Genomic DNA, 26,917 nt, shown 5'->3' with positions numbered 1-26,917 from the left:
TCAACCAACCGAACGGTGGGCAAACACTTTCGTGGGCTGTAGGTTGAAGTGATTTGGACAGTCGCAGCTGCAACCTGCAATCAAACGGACGTTTCAAATTTAATTTGTTGGAATTGTGCTAATCGTTTAAAAAAGGCGAACAGGCCAAGAGACTAAGCGATCGCTACAAAATACATTACAAGAAGCGTACAACAACTATTACATAAGAGGTGAAGCATAAGTTAATGCAAGTGATTACGAAGGTCTCATTTGTTGTTTATGTAGAGGAAGTTTTGTGATTTGAGCTAAGTTGGTAGACACAAAGGCGTTTTATGATAAGCTACGATATTTATATTTTTAATTGTCATGTGCAGATAGAAGCGTAAGAAATAGTGCGTTGGGTGTGTTGCATATATATAAAAAATGTTAATAAAACGAAATAAAGGCAAGATATCAAATAAAACGTGAAATAAAATATAAAATATTATAAAATATGATAAGAATACGATTAGTTAAATAAAGTTATTAATATGAGATAATAAAAAAGGCATTAAAATAAATTAAATTAGTTGAATTAAAATAAAATATTAACAAAAATATAGCAAAGAAAAATACAATAAAAAAAATTAATTTCAATTAAAATAAATGTTTTTATTAAAATAAAATAAAGTAATAAAATCGATTGAAGTAAAATGTATTGGAAAATAATTGAAATAAATCAGAATTAAATAAAATTAAATAAATATAAAATTAAGAAAATACAATAAAAATTAAAAAAGGGATGAAAAAAGTTAAACAAGTTAAATTAATTGAAATAAAATATTTAAACAATTATTTATAATAAAGAAAAATATAATAAAAAAATGATTAAAAAAATAAATGTTTTTATAAAAATAAGACAATGTAATAAAATTGATTAAACAAAATAATTAATATAAACCAGTATTAAATTACAATAAATAAATATAAAACTAAGAAAATAAATTAAAAATTAAAAAGAGATGAAAAATTAATCAAACTAAGTTAATTGAAATAAAATATTTGAGCAATTAAGTATGATGAAACAAAATATAAAAAAAAAACAATCATTTGAATGAAACAAATTTTTTTTTAATAAAATGAAGTAATAAAAACGAATTAAGCAATATTTGGTAGCAAAAAGTGAAATAAAGTAGAATCAAATTAAAATATATATGTATATATAATTGGCGCGTACACCCTTTTTGGGGTGATTGGCTAAACTCCTCCAGATCGGCCAAACTCCTCCTCCTATTTGTGGTGTGCGTCTTGATGTTGTTCCACAAATGGAGGGGCCTACAGTTTCAAGCCGACTCCGAACGGCAGATATTTTTATGAGGAGCTTTTTCATGGCAGAAATACACTCGGAGGTTTGCCATTGCCTGCCAAGGGATGACCGGTATTAGAAAAATGTTTTTTTTATTAATTTTTGTTTCACCGAGATTCGAACCAACGTTCTCTCTGTGAATTCCGAATGGTAATCACGCACCAACCCATTCGGCTACGGCGAATACAAAATTTTAAAAACAATTGATGAAAAAATAAATAAGAAAAGGTAAAAAATAAATCAAATTAAGTTAATTGAAATGAAAGTAAAATAAATTGAATTAAATAATAATAGTATATAAAATAAATGTAAAATAATATAAAGGAAAATTCAAATAAGTAAAATTAAATTTAATTATAAAAAAAAAATAAAATATATTGTAATAAATAAGAGAAAAAATACTTAATATAAAATGTACTATTATTATAAAAAGATTAAAAAAAAAAAATAAAAACAAAAAATAAAAAAATGATATTAAACCAAATTTAAATAAAAGAGAATAAAGTAATATAATAAAAGCTCAGAACTGCATAGAGTTTAATGACAAGTCCGAACAGAAAACTGTCAAACTTTCAACTAAAACTTGGAAGGAAAGACGTTCGGTTGATGGCCGGTATTATTACAGGACACAACCCATGGGGTCAGCATATGGCCACCATTGGAATCATTGAGAACCCAATGTGTCTGTCGTACTTGGAGGAGGCGGATAGTGTGAGTGTCCTGCCATTGCTAGATCACGGCAGAGCTCAAAATACAGTGGGTTTCTTAGTCTGAGTGTTTTAGGAGCCACCAAATCTCTCGGTGCTCCTTGGCTCGACCTATTCAAATTTCAAATTTCATATAAGTAAAATCAAATAAAATAAATTGAATTAAATAATAAAATAAAATAACAGAAAATTGGAAAGAATAAATACAAAATCAAATATTTAAGAAAATATAATAAATAAAAATTTATTAAAACATAATAAAAAAATGCATAAAACTAAATTAAATAAGGAAATGAAATAAGATAAAGTAAAATTTAACAGAATAGACGAATTTAATATTATATAATATATAATAAAATAAAATTAAGTTGATAAAAATGCAATTAATAAAATAATATCATAAGGAATATGGTAAAACAAATTAAATTAATATATTATAAATTGAAAACAAAAAATAAAACTAATTAAACAATAAAACAAAATATAAAAAAATTTGGTAGAACAAAAATAAAATAAAATATTAAGAAATATATTATAATAAATAAATATGTATTAAAATATGATAAAAATAAATAAAATAACTCTAAATGAAATGAAATTAATTTAAATTAATAGGACTATGAATAAGTTCGTGCGGTTTTACAACAGATGGCGTAACTTGATTATTATTCCATCGATCCACATTTCCAAACATTCATTGGAGAGCTACTGTCGTAAGGCACAAACGTCAGTATAAGTTTTTTATTTGAAGCGTAAACAACAATATTTTTACCACACTTGAAAATGTCGAATTTCGTGCCAAATAATGTGTTTTTGCGGGGAATTCTTCTTCATTATTTTAATATGAAGAAAAAAGCAGCCGAAAGTCATCGTATCTTGGTGGAAGTTTATGGTGAGCATGCTCTAGCTGAGCGAACGTGCCAGAAGTGGTTTACACGCTTTAAAAGTGGTGATTTTGGCTTGGAAGACGAAGAACGCGAGGGTGCGCCGCCAAAGTTCATGGATACCGAATTGGAGGAATTGCTCGATCAAGATCCGGCTCAAACGCAAGAAGAGGTTGCAAAAACTTTGGGAGTTGATCAATCAACCATTTCCAAACGTTTAAAAGCCATGGGAATGATCCGAAAGGTAGGCCATTGGGTGCCGTATGAATTGAAGCCAAGAGACGTTGAACGCCGTTTTATGGCATGCGAACAACTGCTTCAACGGCACAAAAGAAAAGTGGGTCCATTACGACAATCCAAAACGTCGGGCAACGTATGGATACCCTGGCCATGCTTCAACATCGACGTCGGCGCAGAATATTCATGGCCTGAAGGTTATGCTGTGTATCTGGTGGGACCAGCTGGGTGTTGTGTATTATGAGCTACTGAAACCGAATGAAACGATTACGGGGGATGTCTACCGACGACAATTGATGCGTTTGAGCCGAGCACTGCGAGAAAAACGGCCGCAATACGCCGATAGACACGACAAAGTTATTTTGCAACATGACAATGCTCGGCCACATGTTGCACAAGTGGTCAAAACATACTTAGAAACGCTCAAATGGGATGTCCTACCCCACCCGCCGTATAGTCCAGACCTTGCGCCATCCGATTACTATCTCTTCCGATCGATGCAACATGGCCTGGCTGACCAGCACTTCCGTAATTACGATGAAGTCAAAAAATGGATCGATTCGTGGATTGCGGCAAAACCGACCGAATTTTTCACAAAGGGAATCCGTGAATTGTCAGAAAGATGGGAAAAAGTAGTAGTAAGCGATGGACAATACTTTGAATATTAAATTTGTAACCATTTTACGTCAATAAAGTTTCAAATTTCGAAAAAACCCGCACGAACTTATTCATAGTCCTATTAAATTAAATTAAATTAAGTAATAAAGTAATATAAAGTAAGATTTAATAGAATAGAAGTAAACTTAAATTAAATTAAATTAATTTAAAGTAAATAGTTGAAAACTTATAAAATAAATTCAGTTAGATGAAAAATAAAGAAAATTATATTAGATAAAATAAAAACAGAGGAAAATATTAAACAAAATATAATAAATAAAAATGTAATAAAGTATAATATAATAAAAAAATAATATTAAAATAAAATAAAATAAAATAAAATAAAATAAAATAAAGTAAAGTAAAATAAAATAAAATAAAATAAAATAAAATAAAATAAAATAAAATAAAATAAAATAAAATAAAATAAAATAAAATAAAATAAAATAAAATAAAATAAAATAAAATAAAATAAAATAAAATAAAATAAAATAAAATAAAATAAAATAAAATAAAATAAAATAAAATAAAATAAAATAAAATAAAATAAAATAAAATAAAATAAAATAAAATAAAATAAAATAAAATAAAATAAAATAAAATAAAATAAAATAAAATAAAATAAAATAAAATAAAATAAAATAAAATAAAATAAAATAAAATAAAATAAAATAAAATAAAATAAAATAAAATAAAATAAAATAAAATAAAATAAAATAAAATAAAATAAAATAAAATAAAATAAAATAAAATAAAATAAAATAAAATAAAATAAAATAAAATAAAATAAAATAAAATAAAATAAAGTAAAATAAAATAAAATAAAATAAAATAAAATAAAATAAAATAAAATAAAATAAAATAAAATAAAATAAAATAAAATAAAATAAAATAAAATAAAATAAAATAAAATAAAATAAAGTAAAGTAAAATAAAATAAAATAAAATAAAATAAAATAAAATAAAATAAAATAAAATAAAATAAAATAAAATAAAATAAAATAAAATAAAATAAAATAAAATAAAATAAAATAAAATAAAATAAAATAAAACAAAATAAAATAAAATAAAATAAAATGAAATAAAGTAAAATAAAATAAAATAAAGTAAAATAAAATAAAGTAAAATTAAATTAAATTAAATTAAATCAGTTAATAAAGTAATATAAATTAAAATTTAATAGAATGGAAGTAAAAAAAAAAAAAATTTTAAACTAACTTCAAATATAAATAAAAATTACTGAATGAAATCAATTTAAGTAATAAATTAAAAATATGTATTTGGATTAAATGAAATTTAGTTAAGTAACTTAAAATAAAAAGAAATCAATCACCTAAGCAAGAACAGAGAAAACCAGATTATTTTTCCAACAACAACAACAATTATCAATGATTTGCAAATTTCTAATCCGTTAGAGATAGTTTTTGAAAAGCACGCGATCTAACTAATAAAATTAATTGAATCCACCGCTACAAATTCACCTTCAAATTTGTGCCGGTTGTTTGCATTGACGCTCGAACGCGGAAATCACGTAGAAAAGTGCAAGTTTTCATTACAAAAATAAACTCTAAATATTTCATTGTAATTAGCAGATCATCACTTAACAGTTGTGCATTTTAAAACGTGCTTTCGAACGTGTCTGCGCTGAGCATTATAAAAAAATTATAATAAGAGTAATTATTTTTTAAAGTTATTTTTTTTTTGTCAAGAGAGTAAAAATCTTTCTATTTTTTATTTTTTTTTTTTTTTTTTTTTTCGCGTTTTTTTTTTTGCATTTTCAAACGTGCTTCTCAAGCAAAAATCTACGGACTAATATAGAATAAAAAAAAATGTGTTAAAGTAATACGATTTCTAGTAAACAGAACGACTATAATTCGCCTAAAATAGGAAAATAACTATTACTTGCAAAATATTCTCGAAATTATTTTTCATTTGAGTAGTAAATAAATAAAATCACAATTCCTCTACTAAATATTTGCTGTGGTGCAAATAAACCTTTCGTAACCAATGGGTGACCAACAATAAGCTGCTTTATCGCAGAAACCGAATATACTTTGTACGAAACTAATTATCTTGATTGCTGCTTCAGCATTAAAATTTTTAAACACCGTAATAAAAGACGATCATAATTCGTTGCTGGTTGGTGCCTAAGCGAAAGTGTGTCAAGGATTGAAGCTATTTGATAATCTACTCTTTGAAGTTGTTTGAATACTTCGCTAATTTCGGGCAGTGTTTAGCCGAAAGAATAACCACAACAACATTGTATGTATGTATGTACATTTGTATGTTTAAGCAATACAAAAGGCCAAAAATTAGCGGGAACACTGTGAAGTGTAAATATTTTTTTGAAGAAAATGCTAGATGTAATATTTTTATTAGTGGCATCCGAGTTATTTTCCGTCCGTTGTGGAAATAAAATCGCTGTTAACATAATTTTCTACACGAAAGTTGATGAAAAATTGCCATTTTACATTTAAATAGAATTAAGTTCTTATTTTTCTTCAATTAAATATTAATAATGGCTTAAAAATGAACAGCTTGGAGTTCATGGTCCTTTTCTTTTATTTTCTTTCGTTTTTGCGGATTGAAAATGCCTAATGCATCATCAAAGCTAACGACAGAGCAATGGTATGTCATGGGACTAAAAAACTTCCACTTGTTTAGAACCTCTTACGACAGGCATACCTTACCGCGGGTGTATTCTTTTTTCCTACCCGCTGGGTTAGTTCATGGCCCCCTAAGTACAATGAATCCAATTTTGATAACCGCCAATCTTGAGTTTAATTTCACACAAACAATTCTAAATTTTTGGGCATTTTCTAGATAGAATTGTTTCATGAAAATTATACACAGCTATTTTTCACCGAAATTATATTTTATAATTATAATTTATGTATAAATAAGTGCATGCAAGTCTTAAGATACAGCCGCATTTTTTAAATAAATCAATAAATAAACAAATAAAAAAATGTATAATTATTTCCCTCACGGTGTTGCGCATTTTCTCCGTACAATTCGTGCATTTGTTCTGTGGGGAAACAAGTTTGCAGAATGTTTTAAATTTTTTAGTAAGGCTTGAAAATTGTATTTATGCGATTTTTGTTAGACAATCAGCTGGAGTGCAATAAAAAAAATATATAGAATAGACGTAATATAAAATATATTTAAATTAAATTTAATAAATATATTGAAATAAAATAATAAAATAAAAAAACTTAAGAAAAAGTAATAATACAATAAAAAATATTAAAATATTTAAATTGAAACTAAATAAAATAAGGAAAAATGAGAGAGAATAAACACAAAATAAAATATTTAAAAATGTATATTAATAAAAAAATAAAATTAAACTATATTTATTTGGTCCGTGACTACCATTCGGAATTCATAAGTATATAATTGGCGCTGAGACCCTTTTTTGGTGTTTGTCCGAGCTCCTCCTCCCATCCATTTGTGGCGTACGTCTAGAAGTTTTTTGTCATAAAGAAATATATTTTTGAGATTTTCTCATCATTCTTAACTTTTTGTTATTTTAATGTGGTTTTGCGGGACTGTAGGTCCACAAAGCGCCAGGTTATACACGTTTGCTATTGAATGGTTAATGGTTAATGGTTAATGGTTGTAAAGGGTTAAGGTATGGCCCTTTAGCACTGCGACCATATTGATCTATTGTGCACCCTATGCTGTCTATTGACTGTTAAGTATGCTTATGAATTGTACCAGCTCCTTCTGAGGGAGTGATTGAAGGTCTTCATCTGTAAGAATGGACTTGTTTAAAAACCTTTTCCTTCTATGCGTTAACCCCGGACATTCGATAATGAGATGTTCTATAGACTCCTCATCTTCCCAACAAAATCTGCAGGTGCTGGTGTTAGTTATGCCTAATTTATCTAAGTGTTTGTTGCAGGTGAAGTGACCCGTGAGGGCGCCTGTGAGAGTGCGAATGCTCTTTTTGTTTAACGTGAGGGCAATGTTAACTCTTTTAGCGTTGAAACTTAGGAACTTTTTGGAGTGTCTAAGACCCTCTACGTTGTTCCAATGCTGATTTAATAGAGTTTTGGCCCAGTATTTTACTTTTTGTTTCAGGTTGTTTTTGTTGAATCCGAACATAGGACTAGGTCCGATGAAGTTTTCATCTGCCCCTTTTTTGGCTTGAAAGTCTGCCTTTTCGTTGCCGTCATATCCCTCATGTCCCGGTACCCGAATTAATAAAACATTGTTTTTGGATGCCGGGTTATTGAGTGCCTTGTGGCATTCTAAGAGGGTTTTTGAGTTGTAGGTATAGCTATCTAAAGCTTTTAGAACTGATTGGCTGTCCGAGAATATTTTGATCTTTACTCTCTTGTGGTTTCTACGTTGCATGATGTTTGCTGCTTCCATTATTGCGTATAGTTCCGCTTGGAAGATAGTGGTGTCCCTGGTGAGAGTGTATGATTTGTGGATTCTGAGCCCCACTACTCCTGCTCCTACACCATAAGGTGTTTTTGATCCATCAGTGTACCATTTTTGTGAATCATCATTCATCCATTTCGGGTTTGTTTTCCACTCGATCCTCTCAAGAAAGGTAACTGTGTATCCTTTTGTGAAACAGAGGGTTGGGTCAATGTGGTCTGAAACTTGAGCCACGCTTATGGTGTTTTTGATTTTATTTAGGATATTTAGGTGACCGGTGAGGTTGCCCAATTTGAAATTTTCTTTCATGTAGCATGAGTGCTTGCGTAGCTGCTTCCTCTTGGATTGCTATATGAAATGGTGGGAGATTAAGGAGTGCTTCCATGCCAGCTGTTGGGGTAGTTCTCATAGCCCCTGTGATGCATAGGCAAGCAAGCCTTTGTACTTTTCCCAGTTTGGTTATCTCTGTTTGTTGGATAGATTTGCTCCACCATACTAGTGCCCCATACTGTATGATTGGTCTAACCATTTGGGTGTATATCCAGAGGGCCATACTAGGGCTGAGGCCCCAGGATCTCCCTAGTAATTGTTTGGTTGTCCACAAGGATTTCGTGGCTTTTTTGTTATGTTATTTATATGTGATTCCCAAGTGAGTTTTTTATCTAAGGTTAAACCTAGATATTTGACCTCTTCCTTGCTATTGAAAAGTAGTTTTCTCCAGCATATAAAGGTAAAAAATGATGACTTACATTCAAAAAGTAAAATTGGCTTAATTTAAAGCAAAATATGAGGTGGGCTCAAAAAGAATCACGAATCTTGTTTTTTTTTCAAAAGTCATTTATTTATTCTGTAATATCTATTTTGTCCACTTCAATGTAATCCCTATGACATATTATGCACTTGTGCCAACTTTTTTCCAATCTTCGAAGCACTTCGAAAAATCATTTTCTTTATCTTGCTCAGCTCCTCCTTCGATGCCGTCTTTATCTCGTCAATCGTAGCGTAGCGTCGTCCTCTTCTGTTTTGGCAACAAGAAAATGCCACAGAGGGCCAGACCTGGGGCATACGGTGGCTGTGGTATCATTAGTGTGTTGTTTTAGGCCAAAAAGTCGCGCACAAGCAACGATGTGTGAGCAGGGGCGTTATCGTGATGCAAGAGCCAAATTTTGTTCTTCCACAAATCCGAGCGTTTCTAGCGGATTGCTTTGCGCAGTTGCGCAAACTTGCAGGTAATATTCCTTATTGGCCGTTTTACCCTGTGGCAAGAGCTCATGATGCACAACGCCCCTGCAATCGAAGAAAACGATAAGCAAAACTTTTACATTCGACCGAACTTGGAGCGCTTTTTTCGGTTTTGGTTCGTGCGGCAGCTTCCATTGAGATCGATTCAATCATCAATTTTTCATCTGTTGTTGAAGTGCTCAGGCATTCGCATCTTCTCGGCCTTCTGAAAACATTTTGTACCACCGATAAACGTTGCTGTGGTCCAAAGTAGCTTCTCCGTATGACACAGTCAACATTTGGATCTCGAAATTTGATACAGGTTCTTTGATCCCTCTTTTTGAATAGGTAAAAATCGCAGACAAGCCGAAACACGTGCGAGCAAAGCAGCTGTCCACAATTAACTAAACATTCAAAATGGCCGAACTCGTCGGCATGAGTGAGAGAGATGAGTACCAACATATCGCCACAAAAAAATCGAAATTCGTGTATACGTAGCCTGCGAAAATTCAAATTACGTGATACTTTTTGAACACGCAAGTTCATTATTTTTGAAAAGAGAATCAATGTCCGAAAAGTTCTGAAAAAATGTGTGTTTTTTTTGTATGTTCTCAAAATTAGGACAGTTAAAAACATGTTGTATGTAAGAGTTAATTTCGCCACAAGAACAGAGATCGGTATCGCTGGCATTTATTTTACAAAAATTGACAGCATCATAAGTCTTTTCAGTCAAAATCCTTTTAATTCTTTTTGATATCTTTAACTTTAAATTTCCACTTGTAAAATCATTAGTTCGCTGGCAGAGCCTCATTAAGTCCAGCAAACAGACTAGAGTCCAAATTGAAAAATTCCAAAAAGCCAGAATACCAATCCCTGAATATTGTATTGCGTGTCTTTTTCAGTGCCTCTCCAACAGTTAGCCACAGTTGGAGCCACAGTCAACTGCTTTTTTGGCAATCAAAGCATCCTGTTCTTAAAAACCGATACCGCTATGGTCAGGCGTCCAAACTACGATCACGCGGAGAAACCCATACTCAAGAATTTTGCAATTAAAGATAGCGACACAGAAGTTGCTTGAGACAGGCTTTTTTAGTGACAAACTTTAATGTTTTTCAACTCCTGTTATTCGTTATAATTTTCTGTGAAAATAAGTAGGTTTTGTTTGAAATAAATGTGTATATATAGGGAATATTTTGTAATAAATTGTGTGAGAAAAATTGTAATTTTGAATGTGAAACAACTAGTTTTAAATTGGGAATTTTGCCGCAACTTCATCGCTACAATAATCAACAGGAATTTGTGTTCATCATTAGTCCTTCGAGCCGGATAATTTATTACTTCTATGAACTGGGTCCTCTTGCAACATATTAAGGATTCTCCCCGCAACATGACTACTTCGAGCCGGATAATTTATTACTTCTATGAACTGGGTCCTCTTGCAACATATTTAGGATTCTCTCCGCAACATTAGTTTGTCTCAAATTTCTGAAACACGAAACTGTAGCTAGACTGAATATTGGCTGAGTTAGCTATCGCGACATTCTATTAATATAAAGAGTTAGACTAATCTCCAGCCAGTAACGTGAAGTACCTACAACCCTTGGGCACACATAATTTCAATAATATAGGTCTATGGATAAGTTCGTGCGGTTTTACAACAGATGGCGTAACTTGATTATTATTCCATCGATCCACATTTCCAAACATTCATTGGAGAGCTACTGTCGTAAGGCACAAACGTCAGTATAAGTTTTTTATTTGAAGCGTAAACAACAATATTTTTACCACACTTGAAAATGTCGAATTTCGTGCCAAATAATGTGTTTTTGCGGGGAATTCTTCTTCATTATTTTAATATGAAGAAAAAAGCAGCCGAAAGTCATCGTATCTTGGTGGAAGTTTATGGTGAGCATGCTCTAGCTGAGCGAACGTGCCAGAAGTGGTTTGCACGCTTTAAAAGTGGTGATTTTGGCTTGGAAGACGAAGAACGCGAGGGTGCGCCGCCAAAGTTCATGGATACCGAATTGGAGGAATTGCTCGATCAAGATCCGGCTCAAACGCAAGAAGAGGTTGCAAAAACTTTGGGAGTTGATCAATCAACCATTTCCAAACGTTTAAAAGCCATGGGAATGATCCGAAATTCAAATTTCGAAAAAAACCGCACGAACTTATTCATAGACCTATAGCAAAATTTTCGTGCTGAATTTTTTTCATGAATTTTTTAGGAAAATGTATGAGTATGAATGAGTTTCAAGTTTCTTGCCAAATTCAAAAAAAATTTCCAAAATTAAAAAAAGTCATCGCAATTTTCAACTTTATAATTTAATTTTCTGGGTAAGCAGTTTTATAGTCCATTCAATTCAAATATAAGTAAAAGTAGAAGTTTTAAATCATTGATATTTGCAATTATTTTTGCATACAATCTTGAGCATTTTCTTCCATGTGAACGGGGCATTTCCTTCCATTCAAACTTGTGATTTATATAGAAGAAAAAAAGGGCGTAAATTTGAATTAAAAAGTAAACTCTCAAGCCAAACAACACTTTATTTGCTATTTTGTTGAGTTGCAGAATGGCACAAGAAAGAAAAGGAATTTGAAAACGTACTAAGAACGGCTGGCGAGATAAGGAAGGCATAAAAATCGGCGAAAGTAACCAACCTGATAACCCTCTGTCACCTTTGCTACCATTGCCCCTCACACTCATTGTAATCATTATTTACATAAAAGTTATACATGGCGTAAACCACACGGAAGCATTGGCGTTTTTTCTAATTTGAATGACGAGGTGGTCTCGTTTTAAAAATTAATAATTAGAGCTGTATTATCTTCTCTCGTGCGCCATGTAGTAAACTACCACAATTAAAGTGATCTAATCTACGTTATTTATAGCACTGGCAATGCTTTTAATAACATTTATAATCACGAGAAAACCTTCTGACCGGAAAGGTCTAGTTTAAGCTGCTAAAATACCAATTAGTGTACCTTAAGTCACTTTCATTAGCCCAGGCAACAAACGAACGGCAGCTTGTGATTGTGAGCACCCTCTACTATCGTGTAAAGTTATCGCTCTTTCTTTGTATTCAGGAAAGCCTGTATGAAAATGTAACGAAAGAGCCTCACTCTGCGTTACTCTAAATGAGTCATTACCATTGAGTTAAGGGTCCATTCTAACTTTTAGGACCACTTAATTAGAGAGGGAGAGCACAATTTCTGCAGTACGCCGAAGACATTATCAGCTGTTTATCTTGCCTTCTCTAATTTGGATAGAGATGCTAAGCCGATGAGACTGTTGATGAGCTGAGAATAAGCGGAATAAGCTAAATAAAGAATAAATCAAAGAATAAAACGTCAAACAAGCAATCAAAAGATTCAAGTGTGGGCTCCGGTAGCCCAATTAATAATTTTACTTATTTATTTAAATTACTTAAAAGTACAAAGTACCATACAGACTCATTCAAAATATAACAAATAGGTCTTGCGCGCCATTATTTACACTTACAACAATACGAGCCTTGAAACTCACCTTGCCAACAACTGCTATTTTGAACTGAGAAGGCAGTTACATGTTGCTCATCATTCCAATACTATTTTAGAGTGCAGAGACCGGACTGTATAAGAGAAAGAGGAGGACAGAGTAGCCCCTCACTGCGCTGGAAATATATATTAATAATCCATTCTTTTCGAGGGTAGTTTTATCAATAAATTCCAAGGTTACACAATTCTTACAACAAAGTTAACAAATATGAGCTTAAAAACTAATAGTGAGTGTCAAAATCTAAATTGTTGTTGTTATTATGTAACAAAGAGAAAGAGATGGGTTTCGATAATGTCATTAGAGAAAAGATCAGTTAGTAAGGGAGCAAATTAAGAAACTTGAAGAGGAGATATGAGAATTTAAGTAATAGGAGGTAAGGAGAGAATTATTACGGAAGTGTGTGTTGTTGGTGGTGGGAGCATGGGTGTGCGACTATATATTTATTTACTTACATATATTCCCGTGGGTCCTAGGGGGACCAAGGGACTCCTATGGTCTGGAAATGTCCAAACGAAAAATACTTAGTCCCTCTTGGTGCTTTAGTTGGCAAAAATTTGCACATGAGAGAAAGCAATGTTTGACGTTTTTCAAAATATGCCCAAACTGCTCGGGTGGTTGCCATTTAAAAAGCAGATTGGTGTTTACAACAATAACAACGCAATGATCTTTAACCCTTTCAAAACCTTATATAAAGTAAATATGAAACTTTTAGTTAATAATTTGTTTGAGAAGGAACAAAATGACAATTAAAATGACATAAATAGTACCGCCGCTACTTTAATGTTCAAAATAAAAAGGTATACAGCAAAGGGGAAGAAACGTACAACCTAATACATATGAAGGAATACAAAGGAATACATATGCATGTCTAAACATATATCCATATTATCCAAAACCTCATTTTTAAATAAATATTTTAGGCGAGTATGAGGCAAATTGGGCCATAAATACAAAATTACATATTTATCAACCACAGCACCACCAGAGGTCCAAACGAGCGCGTAAACTTCCTAGACTTACTTACAGCTACTATGATAAATAACATTTTGCTGAATTCGGATGAATAAGCAAACAAGCCTTAACATTTATAAAAGAGGGTGAAAAATTAATCAATCTATCAGAAGATTTATAATTTTTGCAAATGACGTCATACATAAATCATATTTGACACTTTTGAAGTGGACAACTGCACTATACAAACAGATAAGCAATGGTGGGAGAAAAGGAAAAGATTTTCATCCCTCAAAATTACTTTTTTTATTTAGTAAAAAAGTTACTAAAAACAAAATTGATTAATTTTGCACCACCTTAAAAAAAAATTGAGCTAAATCTCGCATTTGTTGCATCAGGGCCTAAATTGGATGATTAATTTTGCGCCACTTTCAAAAAACATGTCAACAAATTCTGACATTTGTTGCACCAGGCCCCAATTGGGTGATTCATTTTGTGCCACCTTCAAAAAAAATGTCAACTAATTCTCAATTTTTTTTGCACCAGGGCTTAAATTGGATGAATAATTTCGTGCCACCTTCAAAAAAATTTGCAACTAATTCTAAAATTTTTTGTGCCAGGGCTGAATTGGATGATTAATTTTGCGCCACCTTAAAAAATTGAGCTAAATCTCGCATTTGTTGCCCCAGGGCCTTATTAGATGATTATTTTTGTGCCACCTTAAAAAAAATTTCAACTAATTCTGACATTTGTTGCACCAGGACCTGTAAGAGATAAAACAATCCATTTTTGCAAAGCAAATTAGCTTCTTGCGCGTCATCTTCGCCTAGAAGTTCCATTTATATCTCTTTATCTCAAGGAATGCATCAATGAGTTTTCTCTCAACAAAGCTTACAGAAAATTTATATTAATATTTATATTATAACTATTATACATTTATTATATATGTACATATATAAGAATCGAGGAACCTGCAAAAATCGTTGTCAAATACTTTGACGACAATTAATTTCTTAAATCAAATTTTTAGTTCTGGTATTTTTGCAATTTTTGTGAAAGGTATTTGAAAGGCACACTTTTCTAGGAACCATTCAAAAAAACGCATTAAGAAGAAAAACAGCAAAAATTATAAAATGATATCTTACAAAGTAATGATATTAACTTCCTATATACATTCTGTCTGGCGTATTGCCCTCTGTAAAAATTTTATTACCAATGAGTCTGGAGTCCGTGAAACGTAATTGCTTATGTGTGAACAAATATGATAAATATAAGGTAATCATATGTAAATATGGCAATAATTTTAAATAAGCAAACTCTTGTGCAAAGAAGAAATGAAATACTGATGCAATTCTATGTGGGGACTGACGAAAGTTGTATGGCTTTTGTTGAGGCGATATTCGCAATTGTTTGATACATTTTGAAAATTTAAGCTCTTTAAAGTATTTAAGAAATGATAACAAGTAAATGAGTCTTGAGAAACTTTCAGTTGCCGTTGTGTTAGGTAGCTAGCGATTTTTAGTGCTGATGTTCGTTGAGCATCTGTAGAGTGTATCGAAACACGGCTCGTATAATTTAATATTTTCTTTTTATTCACTTATTATTCTACTTGAGACAATTGGTTTGAACAAAGTACATATTTATATCTTATTATATTAAGCTGATGGCCTAGCCGCTAATGCTTTTTAATTCATTGTGATTGTAATTCATTACTTTTCCAATTTAAAAAAAAAAATAAATATGTTAACTGCTGTTCTCTTTTTGACATCCCACTTTTAGTTAACTGCCTCTAAATCACGAAGGCTAGAACGCCTCCACTTATTTCCTTGACGAGGGGATCGCCTGTGTCCCTGATGGTTCCATTTCAACGCTGTTCTGCTTATGCTTTCGCTGTCCTTTCTGACAGTGTACTCGTTCCATCGCCATTTAGGACCCCTTATCACCTATTGTATTGGTTTTTGCTTAATTATTAAGATGTTTATAAATGCCCAGATTCATTACCTCTTTTACTTCGTCGAAATATGCAGGTGAAATCAAAACCCTGATTTTCCTTGCGTATATTACTTTTCTAATAGATGTGAACCTGAACCGAGTGAGTTCTTGAAGGCTCCATCCATCAATGGACCCAGCTTTCAAAATCGTAGATGTTTAAGTTCGCAGCCAGTGATTCTATTATTGGCCTTTTATAAAGTGCAAATATTGTCTGTTTTTGGCACCAGCTATAGCGTCTCTCCTTAAAGTCAGATATCTATTAAAATTTGATCGACTCAACTTGAAAATTTTCAGGCTTACCAGGCTTAGCCCTAGATAGTGGAAATTAATTTTTTTTTCTTATTATTATTATTTTGTGTGTTTTTTTTTTTTGCTGAATATTTTCATCTCAAACGACGTGACTTGGTGTTTTCTCAGATTTCTATCGGGGTTTTATTCGTAATAAGAGAACCTATTATACAATAATTAAAAAAGGTAATATTTGTATTCTTGGGGCACTTTGATCTTTTCGTTGTTGGTAGTGGGCTCCAAATTAGTAAAAGCAAAAACAAAATACATATTTTTATTATTACTTATTTTTATTAATTTTCCACCAAATATTCTTAATAGTCTCGAAAAAAATCTATTTTCACTTCATTCTGCTCTGAGTTTGGATTGAAGCAAAAAGATGGGATTCGGTTTGTTTCAAAGGTAGTTGAAAATGTAAAGCGTTTTTCAGTAAGAGCGCTTCAACTTTTTTTTTAAATAGAACACAAGCGGTTTGATTTTTTTAACTATTTTTTTTTTTATTATCGAGTTTGAACATATACATTTAAGTATGAAATTCGATTTCTTTTGCATGACCACCGCGTGCACGTTTTACGAAGTCCAATCGTTGAACCCAATTTTCGACTACTCTTTTGCATAAATCGGCCGAAATTCCAGAAATTTCGCGTTCAATATTGGCTCTGAGCTCACAAATCGTCGCCGGCTTGTTACTGTAGACCAATGACTTCACATAACCCCAAAGAAAATAGTCTAGAGGCGTCATATCACACGAGCGCGGCGGCCATTCGACCGGTCCATTTCTGTAAATAATGCGCTCATCGAACTTACTCTTCAACAAATCAATTGTAGCGTGTGCTGTGTGGCTTATGGCCCCGTCCTGTTGAAACCACATGTCGTCTAAGTCCATACCATTCAATTGCGGCCAAAAATAATCGTTTATCATGTCGCGGTATCGATTTCCATTCACAGTAACGTGGCGATCGTTCTCGTCATCGAAAAAATATGGGCCAATTACGCCGCCGGCATGTAAACCGCACCAAACAGTGATTTTTTCGGAATGCAACGGTGCCTCATGAATCACGTGTGGATTGCTTTCTGCCCAGTAACGCATATTTTGCTTGTTGACAAAGCCATTGAGCCAAAAGTGAGCTTCATCACTGAAGATGATTTTTTGGAAAAAAGTAGTCTTAAAGTAGCAGCAACAGAACGATTATTTTCATAAAAAATTTGCACGATTTGCAATCGTTGCTCAAGTGTGTAGCGTTCCATGATGGTATACTAATGAAGTTTACAAATGACAAGCGAAAAATAAAAAATATTGCGTCGTTCGCCCTCCCTATCGGAAAAAAGTTGAAGCGCACCTATTGATAAACGCCTTATATTCTAAGAAAATGTAAAAAAAGTAAATTGTTTTCATTTTAAGTAACAGCCAGACATAACCCGTTAAAATTGATATTTGGAGAAAATGTAAAAGTAGTAGTAATTTTGTTTTCGTTTTAAATTTTTTAAATTAAGGTCTTATTCTACGCGATATTCTAAGAAAATGTAAAAAAATACAAACATTTATTTAAATTTGTGGAAATTTAAAATTTATTATCTATTAAGTCACGACCAGACAAAATCCTCTTAACACTAAACCTACCATGACGGGTCAAATGACCCATTTTAAACTTTTTTTCAGAAGATTTTGGAAATAACATTATTAAGTCGCCGTTTTCTTTCACGACTTTTATTAAAAAATACATCGAATGTATTTTTCAAAATTTACTCCTCTCTTGCTAATTGTTTTACAGAGAAATATATGTGATCTGCTCTAACTACCGTAACGGGTCATTTGACCCATGCACAGATTGTGTCTCTTGATTGAGCCGTTTTTCCTATTACGTGATATATTTCGCTCCATTGAGTTATATTTATCGCAGACTGACGGATGAGTAACCAATTTCGTTCTACTACAAGCGAGCGTTACAGTAAAAATTTCAAGTTATAGTGCTATTTTGTGAATCAACAATTCTTATTTGATAATTTTACATATAATTCTTATCCCAAAAATGTCAAAACATTCAAGATATTTGAAATCATTGGAAGTTACAAATAACATAGATGAAGAGTGTTCGGAATTCAGTGAGGAGCAACTGTCTGAAAGTAAAGTAGATAACATAGTACAATAGAATAATTCATTTGACAGTACAGATGAATGTGAGTCCTCAGGTAAAGAAAGCGAAGGTAAAGAAAGCGAAGACGAGAAAAATACCATTATCGAGTTCAGAAAGTGAAAAATATGTCACTACAGATAATTTCTTTACAAGCGCTTCACTCGCTACGAAACTATTAGAAAAGAGGACCACTCTTTTGGAAACGATTCGCGGAAGCATAAGAGAACTGCCCAAATTAGCCAAGTAGAAGAAAGATGGTGCGCCACGCTTCTCAACAAAACTATATAAATCGAGTCATTATTCACTTACCATTTATAAAAGTAAGACAAACAAAAAAGTGCTTTTACTAAGCGCAAAACATAAATCTGTAAGCATTGAAACATATGGCAAGCGTATACCAGAAACGATACGATTTTACAATAATACTAAGTACGGTGTAGAGATGACGAATCAGATGGCCAGAAAATACTCAGTGAAATCAAAATCGCAAAGATGGCCTGCGCAGATTTTCTTCAATATTCTTGACCTGGCTGGAATCAACTCAAGGGTTTTATATAGAGAAACAATCGACAAAAACATCTCTAGATAACAATTTTTATTTTAATTAGCTGAAGAACTTGCCGAAAGAAGATTTTCAACAGGAGCAAAAACAAAGCAAAGAATAAACTATTTTTATGTTTTTTAAATTTAATATAATATATAAACTATTTTGAATCATTAATTGAAAACAATTGTTTCATTCATGCACCAAATTGGCCTAATTGATATATTTTTCGCTAGACTTAGTAATATATATAACATTTTAAAGGCGGGTCATTTGACCCACTTTGGTAGGAATAGGAATACATAAAGTATCGGTAGGTTTAGTGTTAAACGTTTCCTATTTACTGAACTTAGATATTATTCACCGTGTATTCCCAATGTGGTTGCCAAGAACCTTAAGCTATGAGGTTTTCTACAAAGACTTGGTGGTCTGTGTGGTTTGTTCAAAGAACTTGTATCTACTGGTTCGGTTGTCTAAGTGGTTGCTTTAACCGCGGTCTATCATAAAATACAGGCAAACATTTATTTCTTAAGCAGTCAAGCGAACTTTTGTCAGTCCTCGAGACCGCATCTATGTATGTACTATGTGAATTGTAAAAATATTATCGTTCTATAGACTACTTGCATACAAGTGCGCATACTAATACTTATACACACATTTTATAGCCATTTTACAACAATTAATATCTTTTAATTAGAATACAACTTTAAATACTTTTAATTACCGCTGATAAATATTTAGCTGGTTGATAGAGCGCAAAAATAGGTGCAGGAGGAGGAGGCGAAAAAGTCGAAAAATCCTAAGAAAAGGTTGTAATAAATTTTAAGTGTAAATTCGCAGAATTTCGTAGTATTTAAAAATATATGCATACCCATACATTTTGTGCATATATATGTTGGCATGTTTACCTCCATAAACAAGTGCGAATTTGCTTCCATATTGAAAGACGATAACGTTGACTGTCTGGCAAAGAAGTGCAGTGCAACCCGTTAATTGTTTTTGTAAATATGCATGCGCACTTTGCTTTTCTTAATCTTGCTCATTATACATTTTTATTATGTATATGTGTATGTTTGTAGGTGCATGCAAAAAAAGGTAATTGATACACATAAATATTTTCAAGATTTCTCGCGCATGCCAATAGGGAAAATAGGAATAATTTATTCAATGGCAAAACAAAAGTGGTGCAAGAAACGAGCTAATTTGTTAATTTAATGAGGAAACATGGATTTGCATCTAAATGAACTGGATTTACTTCAGCATATCTTTATTGAATGCGTGTGTGACCCAGCTTATGTCATATGCAGATCTATTTCAGCATATTTTTATACCCAGTGCACCAGCGGCCCGGCCCAATGCAATTGAGCTGTATGACATAGGTATGTATGTAAATGAAAGGTGCATACATATATTCAAAAAAGCGTTGAATGAAGAGAGAAAATTAAATAAATAGAAGTACCTTTGTGTGCCAGCCCATTAGGGAGTGGAAGCCATAACCCAAATATCTACATCTGTGGTCCCAGCAATAAGTAAATAAAAAAAAATGTTTTTAAAAATTTTGGTCTCAATATTTTTTAATATTATTATAAATAAAAATCTTTTTTGTAAATCATTTTTTTTTTATTTTTTTAACAATTTTATGTTTTTGTTAAAAATTTAGGGAAACAAGTTTTTGTATTTGAAAAAATAAGAAGTAAACCGTACAATTAAAAAAAAAATTAATAATTTTGAGATTAGAATTTTTTTAGAATTTTTAAAGGAAAATGTCTTCGATTGTTTTTATTTTTTTATCCATTTTTTTATTTTTTGAGGATGAAATATACTTGTTCATATGAGCATTTCTTTATTAAAATTTTTTTTGTATTAAAAATTTGTTTAATGCAATACAAATATTTTATAAAAAGTTATTAATAAAAATATATTGAAAATTTTTTTAAATCATTTTTTCTTTTTAATTTTTTTAACAATTTTATGTTTTTGTTAAAAAATTTTGGAAACAAAATTTTTTGTACTTGAAAAGTTAAGAGATAAACCGTACAATTAAAAAAAAATTCAAAATTTGGGATTAGAATTCTTTTTTAGAACTTTTAAAGGAAAATGTCTTCAAATGTTTTTTACATTTATATATATTTTTTTAGTTTTTTAGGGTATAATATACTTGTTCATATTATAGGTATTATAGGTTTTCTCCCAAGAATGAATACAATTTTTAATCAAAATTTTTTTAAAATGTTATTAATAAAAATATATTGAGCGAATCCATGTCGAGATATTGCAGTATTTAGAAAGAACATTTTTCTAAAATTGATTTATTTGTAGACTCAAATAATGCAAGAAGTAAATTGAAAAAGTTTTGGAAAAAATTAATAATTTTGTGATTTATTGAATGCAGAAAATTTTGGTACAGAGGTTTTAAAATAAAATATTTTCGATTCCTTTCAACTTATTTTTAAATTCTTTTTAAGATGAAACACAATTTAAAAAAAAAATTTGTTTGACATAAATAAAAAAAAATTATAATATACATTTTTTTATATAACTTTTTTTGTTAGTTAAACATTTTTTATGCTGAATTTGTTTTTAAACAATTTTACGGTTGTGTTAATAAATAAAAAAAAAAAAAATTGTCTGTAAAATTTCAAATTTTTTTTTTGTAATATTTGGTATCAAGCAATAAATAAATTTAAATCAAGTTTTTAAATAATTTTTTTTTTTAATATTTTTATGTTTTTGTTAAAAATATTGAATTTTTTTTTGTACATTTGAAAAATTTTCTTCTGTAATTTTTGTTCTAAGAAATAAATGAATACAAAAATTTTTAATCAAAATTTGTTTTTAAATGTTATTAATAAAAATATATTTGAGCGAAGCCATGCCGAGTGTTTCAAGTATTTTGTGAGAAAATTTCCTAAAAATTGATTTATTTGTTGACACGAATATCATAAATAGTAAATTGAAAACAATTAAAAAAAGAAATTAATATTTTTCAGATTTATAGAAAGTAGATTTATAGGAAGTAGAAATCGATTCTTTTCAGAATATTTATAGATTTTTTCGTCTTTTCGTATAAAATATACTTAAAAAAAGAAATTTTTTATATAAAAAAAATCGAATCGAATCTTTTTTATACAAAAAAAAATTTTTATAAAAAAAAAAATTTATTATAAAAAATTATTATTATAAAAAAATTTTTATAATAATATATATTATTATTATTATTATATATAACATAATTTTTTTTTATATAAAATTTTTTTTTATATAAGATATTTGTTTTCTTATTCAATTTTTTATATGCATTACACATTTTTTCATATTAATTTTTTTATATTTAACATTTTTTTTACAATTGCAGTTTTTAGAAAATTTTGGAATTATATGCATTAAACATTTTTTCAAATTAAATTTTTTTTATATATAACATTTTTTTTTACAATTTCAGTTTTTAGAAAATTTTGGAAAAAATCATTTATGGAATATTTAAATTTTTTTTTGTAATATTTGGTAATGAAATTATAGAGCGCCCACTTTTATTAATCTTATGCAAAAAATTATCAAAGAGATAAAACTTGTTGAATTCTAAATACAACTCTGTAAACCAATCCTGCTCTCTTATATGAACAATTGTACTTCACTTACATGGAACTTTGTACTTGTATAATACAATTATACATTAAATAGTAGGCGATGCCAAAAATATAAAACGGCATTTAGAATAAAAACGTGAATTACATCGACACGATTTTTTCTTTCTCTGCGCGGAAATACTGCTTCAAAACTAGCATGCGCTGGGTATATAACATTAAATTCCGCCCCTCTCTGTGCAATTTTCTTTCTCAATTGATGAAGTGGGTAGGCTTGTCTTGTATGTATCCACAAACACACAGCCTTGCATATAACAAAGTACCAGCACTCACGCCCAACAACAACTGCATAATTAACACATGGAAATGAATTAAATCATATCAACTGATGTAATTAAGGTATCGAATTGCATTTATTTTTCCTCCATTAGAAAAAATGCTAAAAAATGCATGTGGCGCACCACCTTTGATATATTGCGGTTACTCATAAAAATTCTATAGATTTTATCATAAATCACAAACCGATATATTTTTACTTTTGCTTGACTTGAGACACGTGTCGAACTCATATGCATTCGATTTAAATAAAGCGAGGAACAAACTTCTACGGCCATGCGAATATATTTTTAATTAATTAAATTTAACAACAAAAGTTAATTAAGCTCAGTAATTATAAAGGATGAATAGAATTTGTGAATGACTACGTAGAAGAAGGCACGATTTCTAATTATATTTTTCAAGCTGCGCCTATGAGAAGAGATGTTCGAGTGTATGGGTGAAAATTTCAGATAAATAATTAAGTTCCTATAAGGTAAACCTTTTTTTATTTTAATTTATTAATTTAACTCAATACGTGTCTCCAGGTATTTCAGATCCTCCATAAATATTTTGTTTTTGGAACGCAGTGAATTAAGGGTTGATGAAATAAGGAATTGTAAAACTTACACTTTCTGAGCCTCACTGATGGCCAGATGGATGAAAAACAACTAGAAAAAATGTTTAGTTTTGTTTGTAGTGCTAAGTCTTTTTGAAAATATCCACAAATACCTCTTACAACGCTTACGATGTTTTAGACCTTCCATCGATTCTTTTTTTTGTTTGCGTTTTTTGAACGCAGAAAGTTATAAGGAATTTGAAAGTTGACGCTTTATGAGGCCGAAGAAATATTTGGTATTTCCTGTTGTTCAAGGTCCGCCATCATCAGCATTTTTGAAAATTGACGTTTTATAAGCCTGTCTAATGGGCAGATGAATGAAAAACTATTTGAAAGAAGGACATTTTTTTGGGTAAATTTTTTTGAGAATTTTAAAACTATTAACTTTTTTGTAAACCATTAGAAATCCTCTCAAAACGGTGTAAATATGTATTTTTGACATTTATGAAAGCCTATTGAACAAATACCTCTGACATGTTTTAAGATATTTAGGCCATCCTAACGTTGGGAAGACATTGTAAATAATGAAGGAATATATATTATTGATTAATAAATACTCTAAACATCTTTTTTATTAATTTTAAAACCACCTTTAAAAAACGCACGAACTTATAGACTGACCTGATATATTTATTTTTTTAATATATTTTTTTGTTTTATATTTCTTTTGAAATATTTATTTTTCTTTTGAAACTTTTCTTAACATTTATTTTCTTAATATTTTTTTGTTTTATATTTCGTTTAAATCTTTTTTTTTTATTTTAACTTTTTTTAATATTTTTCAACATTTTTTTATTTTCTTTTAATACTTTTTTTAAATTTTTTTTATTTTAATATTTATTTTTTTTTTTAATATTTATTTTCTTAATATTTTTTTGTTTTATATTTCGTTTTAAATCTGTTTTTTTTATATAAGAAATAAATATTTTTATTTAAATAATTTGTTTTTCAATATTTTTGTAAATAATATTTTTTTTAACCTTTTTCAATTTCTTTAAAGATTTCTTTTTAAATATTTTACTATTTTATCTTTTTAATATTTTTTTAAATGTTGTCTTTTAGTGTTCTTCCTTTTTTTTAGTTTTTCACTATTTTTCTTAAATATATTTTTAAATTTTTCAAAAATTTTTTGAAATATTTTTTTTATTAAAAAAAACATTTTAACTTTTTTTCTTAATATTTTCTTTAATATTTGTTTTTCAATATTTTTGTAATTTTTTTAGGCTTTTTTTAATACTTTTTATTATATATTTTTTATATATTTTTAAATATTTTTTTAATAATTTTTTTATATATTTTTAAATTTTTCTTTAACTTGTTTTAATATTTTTTTTTAATATATATATTTTTTTGATTTTCCATCGATATGTGTCACTAAATAATAACTCCAAAGTTAATCAATGCGTTTTTTTCTATTCCATTCAGATGCATCTACGATGGCTACTTCTCTGTGTTGCGGCAGTTCTAATGCCCATTTCCTCTGCGGCCTTCAATATCTTATTTATGGGTCCCTTTCCAGCGCCCAGCCATTGGATGTGGTTGGAACACTTTTTGCGTGATCTACTGCATCGTGGCCACCATGTAACTGCAGTGACAAACCATCGCGCCAAATACCCACATGAAAACCTCATAGAGATCATTATCGAACCGCAATTCAATATTCCACATTATTGTAAGTAAAAAAGCTTGCGCTACCTTGGCTTAAAATAAAGACATTTTTACTAAAACCATTTTCATTCACATTTATTTCTTATTTCCTTTTGATAACAACTTTTGATTACAGTTCCCAAGGAGAATATTTTCAAAATGCGTTTTGCGAGCGATTTTCAAAACCTGCAAATGTGGTGGCATGTTGGTTTGCTCACCACCGAACATGCGTTCAATGACCCGAAAGTCAAGTCCCTCATAGCCAGCAGGGATCTAGAATTCGATCTCATCGTCATGGAGCAGTTCTTCCACGAAAGTTTCCTCATGTTTGCGCACAAATTCAAGTGCCCCGTCGTTACACTGGGCACAATGGGTTATGCGGACAATATGGACCATGCGATGGGACTCCTTACACCCTGGGCTATAATACCGCACCTTTTGCTCTCACACACGGATCAAATGACGTTCTCGCAGCGTGCCTACAATACGTATTTGTCCTTGTACGACACTGTCATGCGCCGTCTGTACTATATGCCCAAAATGCAAGAGATGGCTGAGAAGCATTTTACAGGATTCATCGAAGGTAGGCTATTGAGTTGTGGATCAGTTTTTGTTGTTTGACTAACTCATGAGACTAACTGAATTTTAGGCCCCTTACCAAATGTGCGCGATCTGGAGAGGAATATTTCAATGATGCTGATCAATAGTCATCGCAGTCTGGATGTGCCCCGTCCCAGTATGCCCGGACTTGTCAACGTTGGTGGCGTGCACATAAAAACTCCCAAAGCACTGCCAAACGATTTGCAGGTTTGTCTTGATAGGCCACCAGCATTACTGATTTTTTTCCAAATTGATATTTACTTTTTCTTGCGCAGCACTTCTTGGACAACTCCACCCATGGTGTGGTCTATTTCAGTCTCGGTTCATATATGAAAAGCATCGACATGCCCCAAGAGAAAATTGCGCTCATTCTCAGCGCATTCAGCCAACTCAAACAAGATGTGCTGTGGAAGTTCGAGAACTCATCGATTGGCCACCTGCCGCCCAATGTGAAAATCCAAAGTTGGTTGCCCCAAAACGACATACTTGCGCATCGCAACGTGAAGGTGTTCATTACGCACGGTGGCATCTTTGGCACTCAGGAGGGCATACACTGGGGTGTGCCAATGTTGTGTATACCCCTGTATGGCGATCAGCATCGCAATACTATAAAATCTGTGCGCGCTGGCTATGCGCGCGCCTTGAATTTCGGTCAAATGTCCAGTGAAGATTTGGTGCAGAACATTCAGCTGCTTATAACGGACTCCAGCTACAAGCAAAAGGCTCTGGAAGTGTCGCGCAAATTCAGAGATAATCCCATGCATCCTTTGGATGAAGCCTCGTTTTGGATGGAATACGTGGCCCGTCATAAAGGTGCACCGCATTTGAAGTCGTACGGCGCTTATATGCCGCTATACCAATATTTGTTGTTGGATGTGTTAGGTTGTGCGCTCTTGTTGGCGGTTGCGGTTATTTGGCTGCCATTGAAGGTATTGAAAGTTTTGCGCAGCCTTTTGCAACGAAAAGACGAGAGTGAAGCTGGCGCGTTGAGGAAAAAGCGCCAATAAAACTGTGATTGATTTTTTCTACGGAAATAATTTTAAGTCTAAGATAGTTTATGTTAATTGTAAAATAGTAAATTATTTATAAGTATTTCTTTTTTCTGCAATAAGAAAATTATTGGCAAATTTTTATTTCTGATAACCAAAAAGCTTTACTGTTCATTTTGTGGTCAGCTTACCCTTTTTTGGGACCGATATAACAAAAAAAAAACGAATTTGCTTAACAAAAAAATGTATTAAAAGTATTTTTTTAACATAAAAAATAAATAAAAATATAATGGTTT

At 30.9% G+C, this 26,917-nt stretch overlaps 1 protein-coding gene across 1 annotated transcript; it reads left to right on the top strand.

The window, feature by feature from the left end:
- Window positions 1–31: 31 nt before the first annotated feature.
- LOC129248314 (UDP-glucosyltransferase 2-like) lies at window positions 32–26,917 on the top strand. The gene is made up of 5 exons (XM_054887811.1): window positions 32–209; window positions 24,811–25,057; window positions 25,169–25,615; window positions 25,682–25,839; window positions 25,908–26,917. The coding sequence occupies exons 2-5, from the start codon at window positions 24,811–24,813 to the stop codon at window positions 26,637–26,639; spliced, it is 1,584 nt and encodes a 527-aa protein (XP_054743786.1). The 5' UTR covers window positions 32–209; the 3' UTR covers window positions 26,640–26,917.

The sequence above is a fragment of the Anastrepha obliqua genome, chromosome 5, assembly GCF_027943255.1.
Source record: "Anastrepha obliqua isolate idAnaObli1 chromosome 5, idAnaObli1_1.0, whole genome shotgun sequence".
Classification (NCBI taxonomy): domain Eukaryota; kingdom Metazoa; phylum Arthropoda; class Insecta; order Diptera; family Tephritidae; genus Anastrepha; species Anastrepha obliqua.
The sequence above is the reverse complement of the archived record's forward strand: the minus strand, read 5'-3'. Positions and strand labels throughout refer to the sequence as shown.

What these genes read in the sequence shown, in the direction of transcription:
- LOC129248314 (XM_054887811.1), top strand. Translation starts at nt 24,811, where the DNA reads ATGCATCTACGATGGCTACTTCTCTGTGTTGCGGCAGTTCTAATGCCC. An exon ending in ATTCAATATTCCACATTATT is followed by an intron (nt 25,058 to 25,168) that starts GTAAGTAAAAAA and finishes TTTTGATTACAG; the next exon opens with TTCCCAAGGAGAATATTTTC. An exon ending in TTTTACAGGATTCATCGAAG is followed by an intron (nt 25,616 to 25,681) that starts GTAGGCTATTGA and finishes ACTGAATTTTAG; the next exon opens with GCCCCTTACCAAATGTGCGC.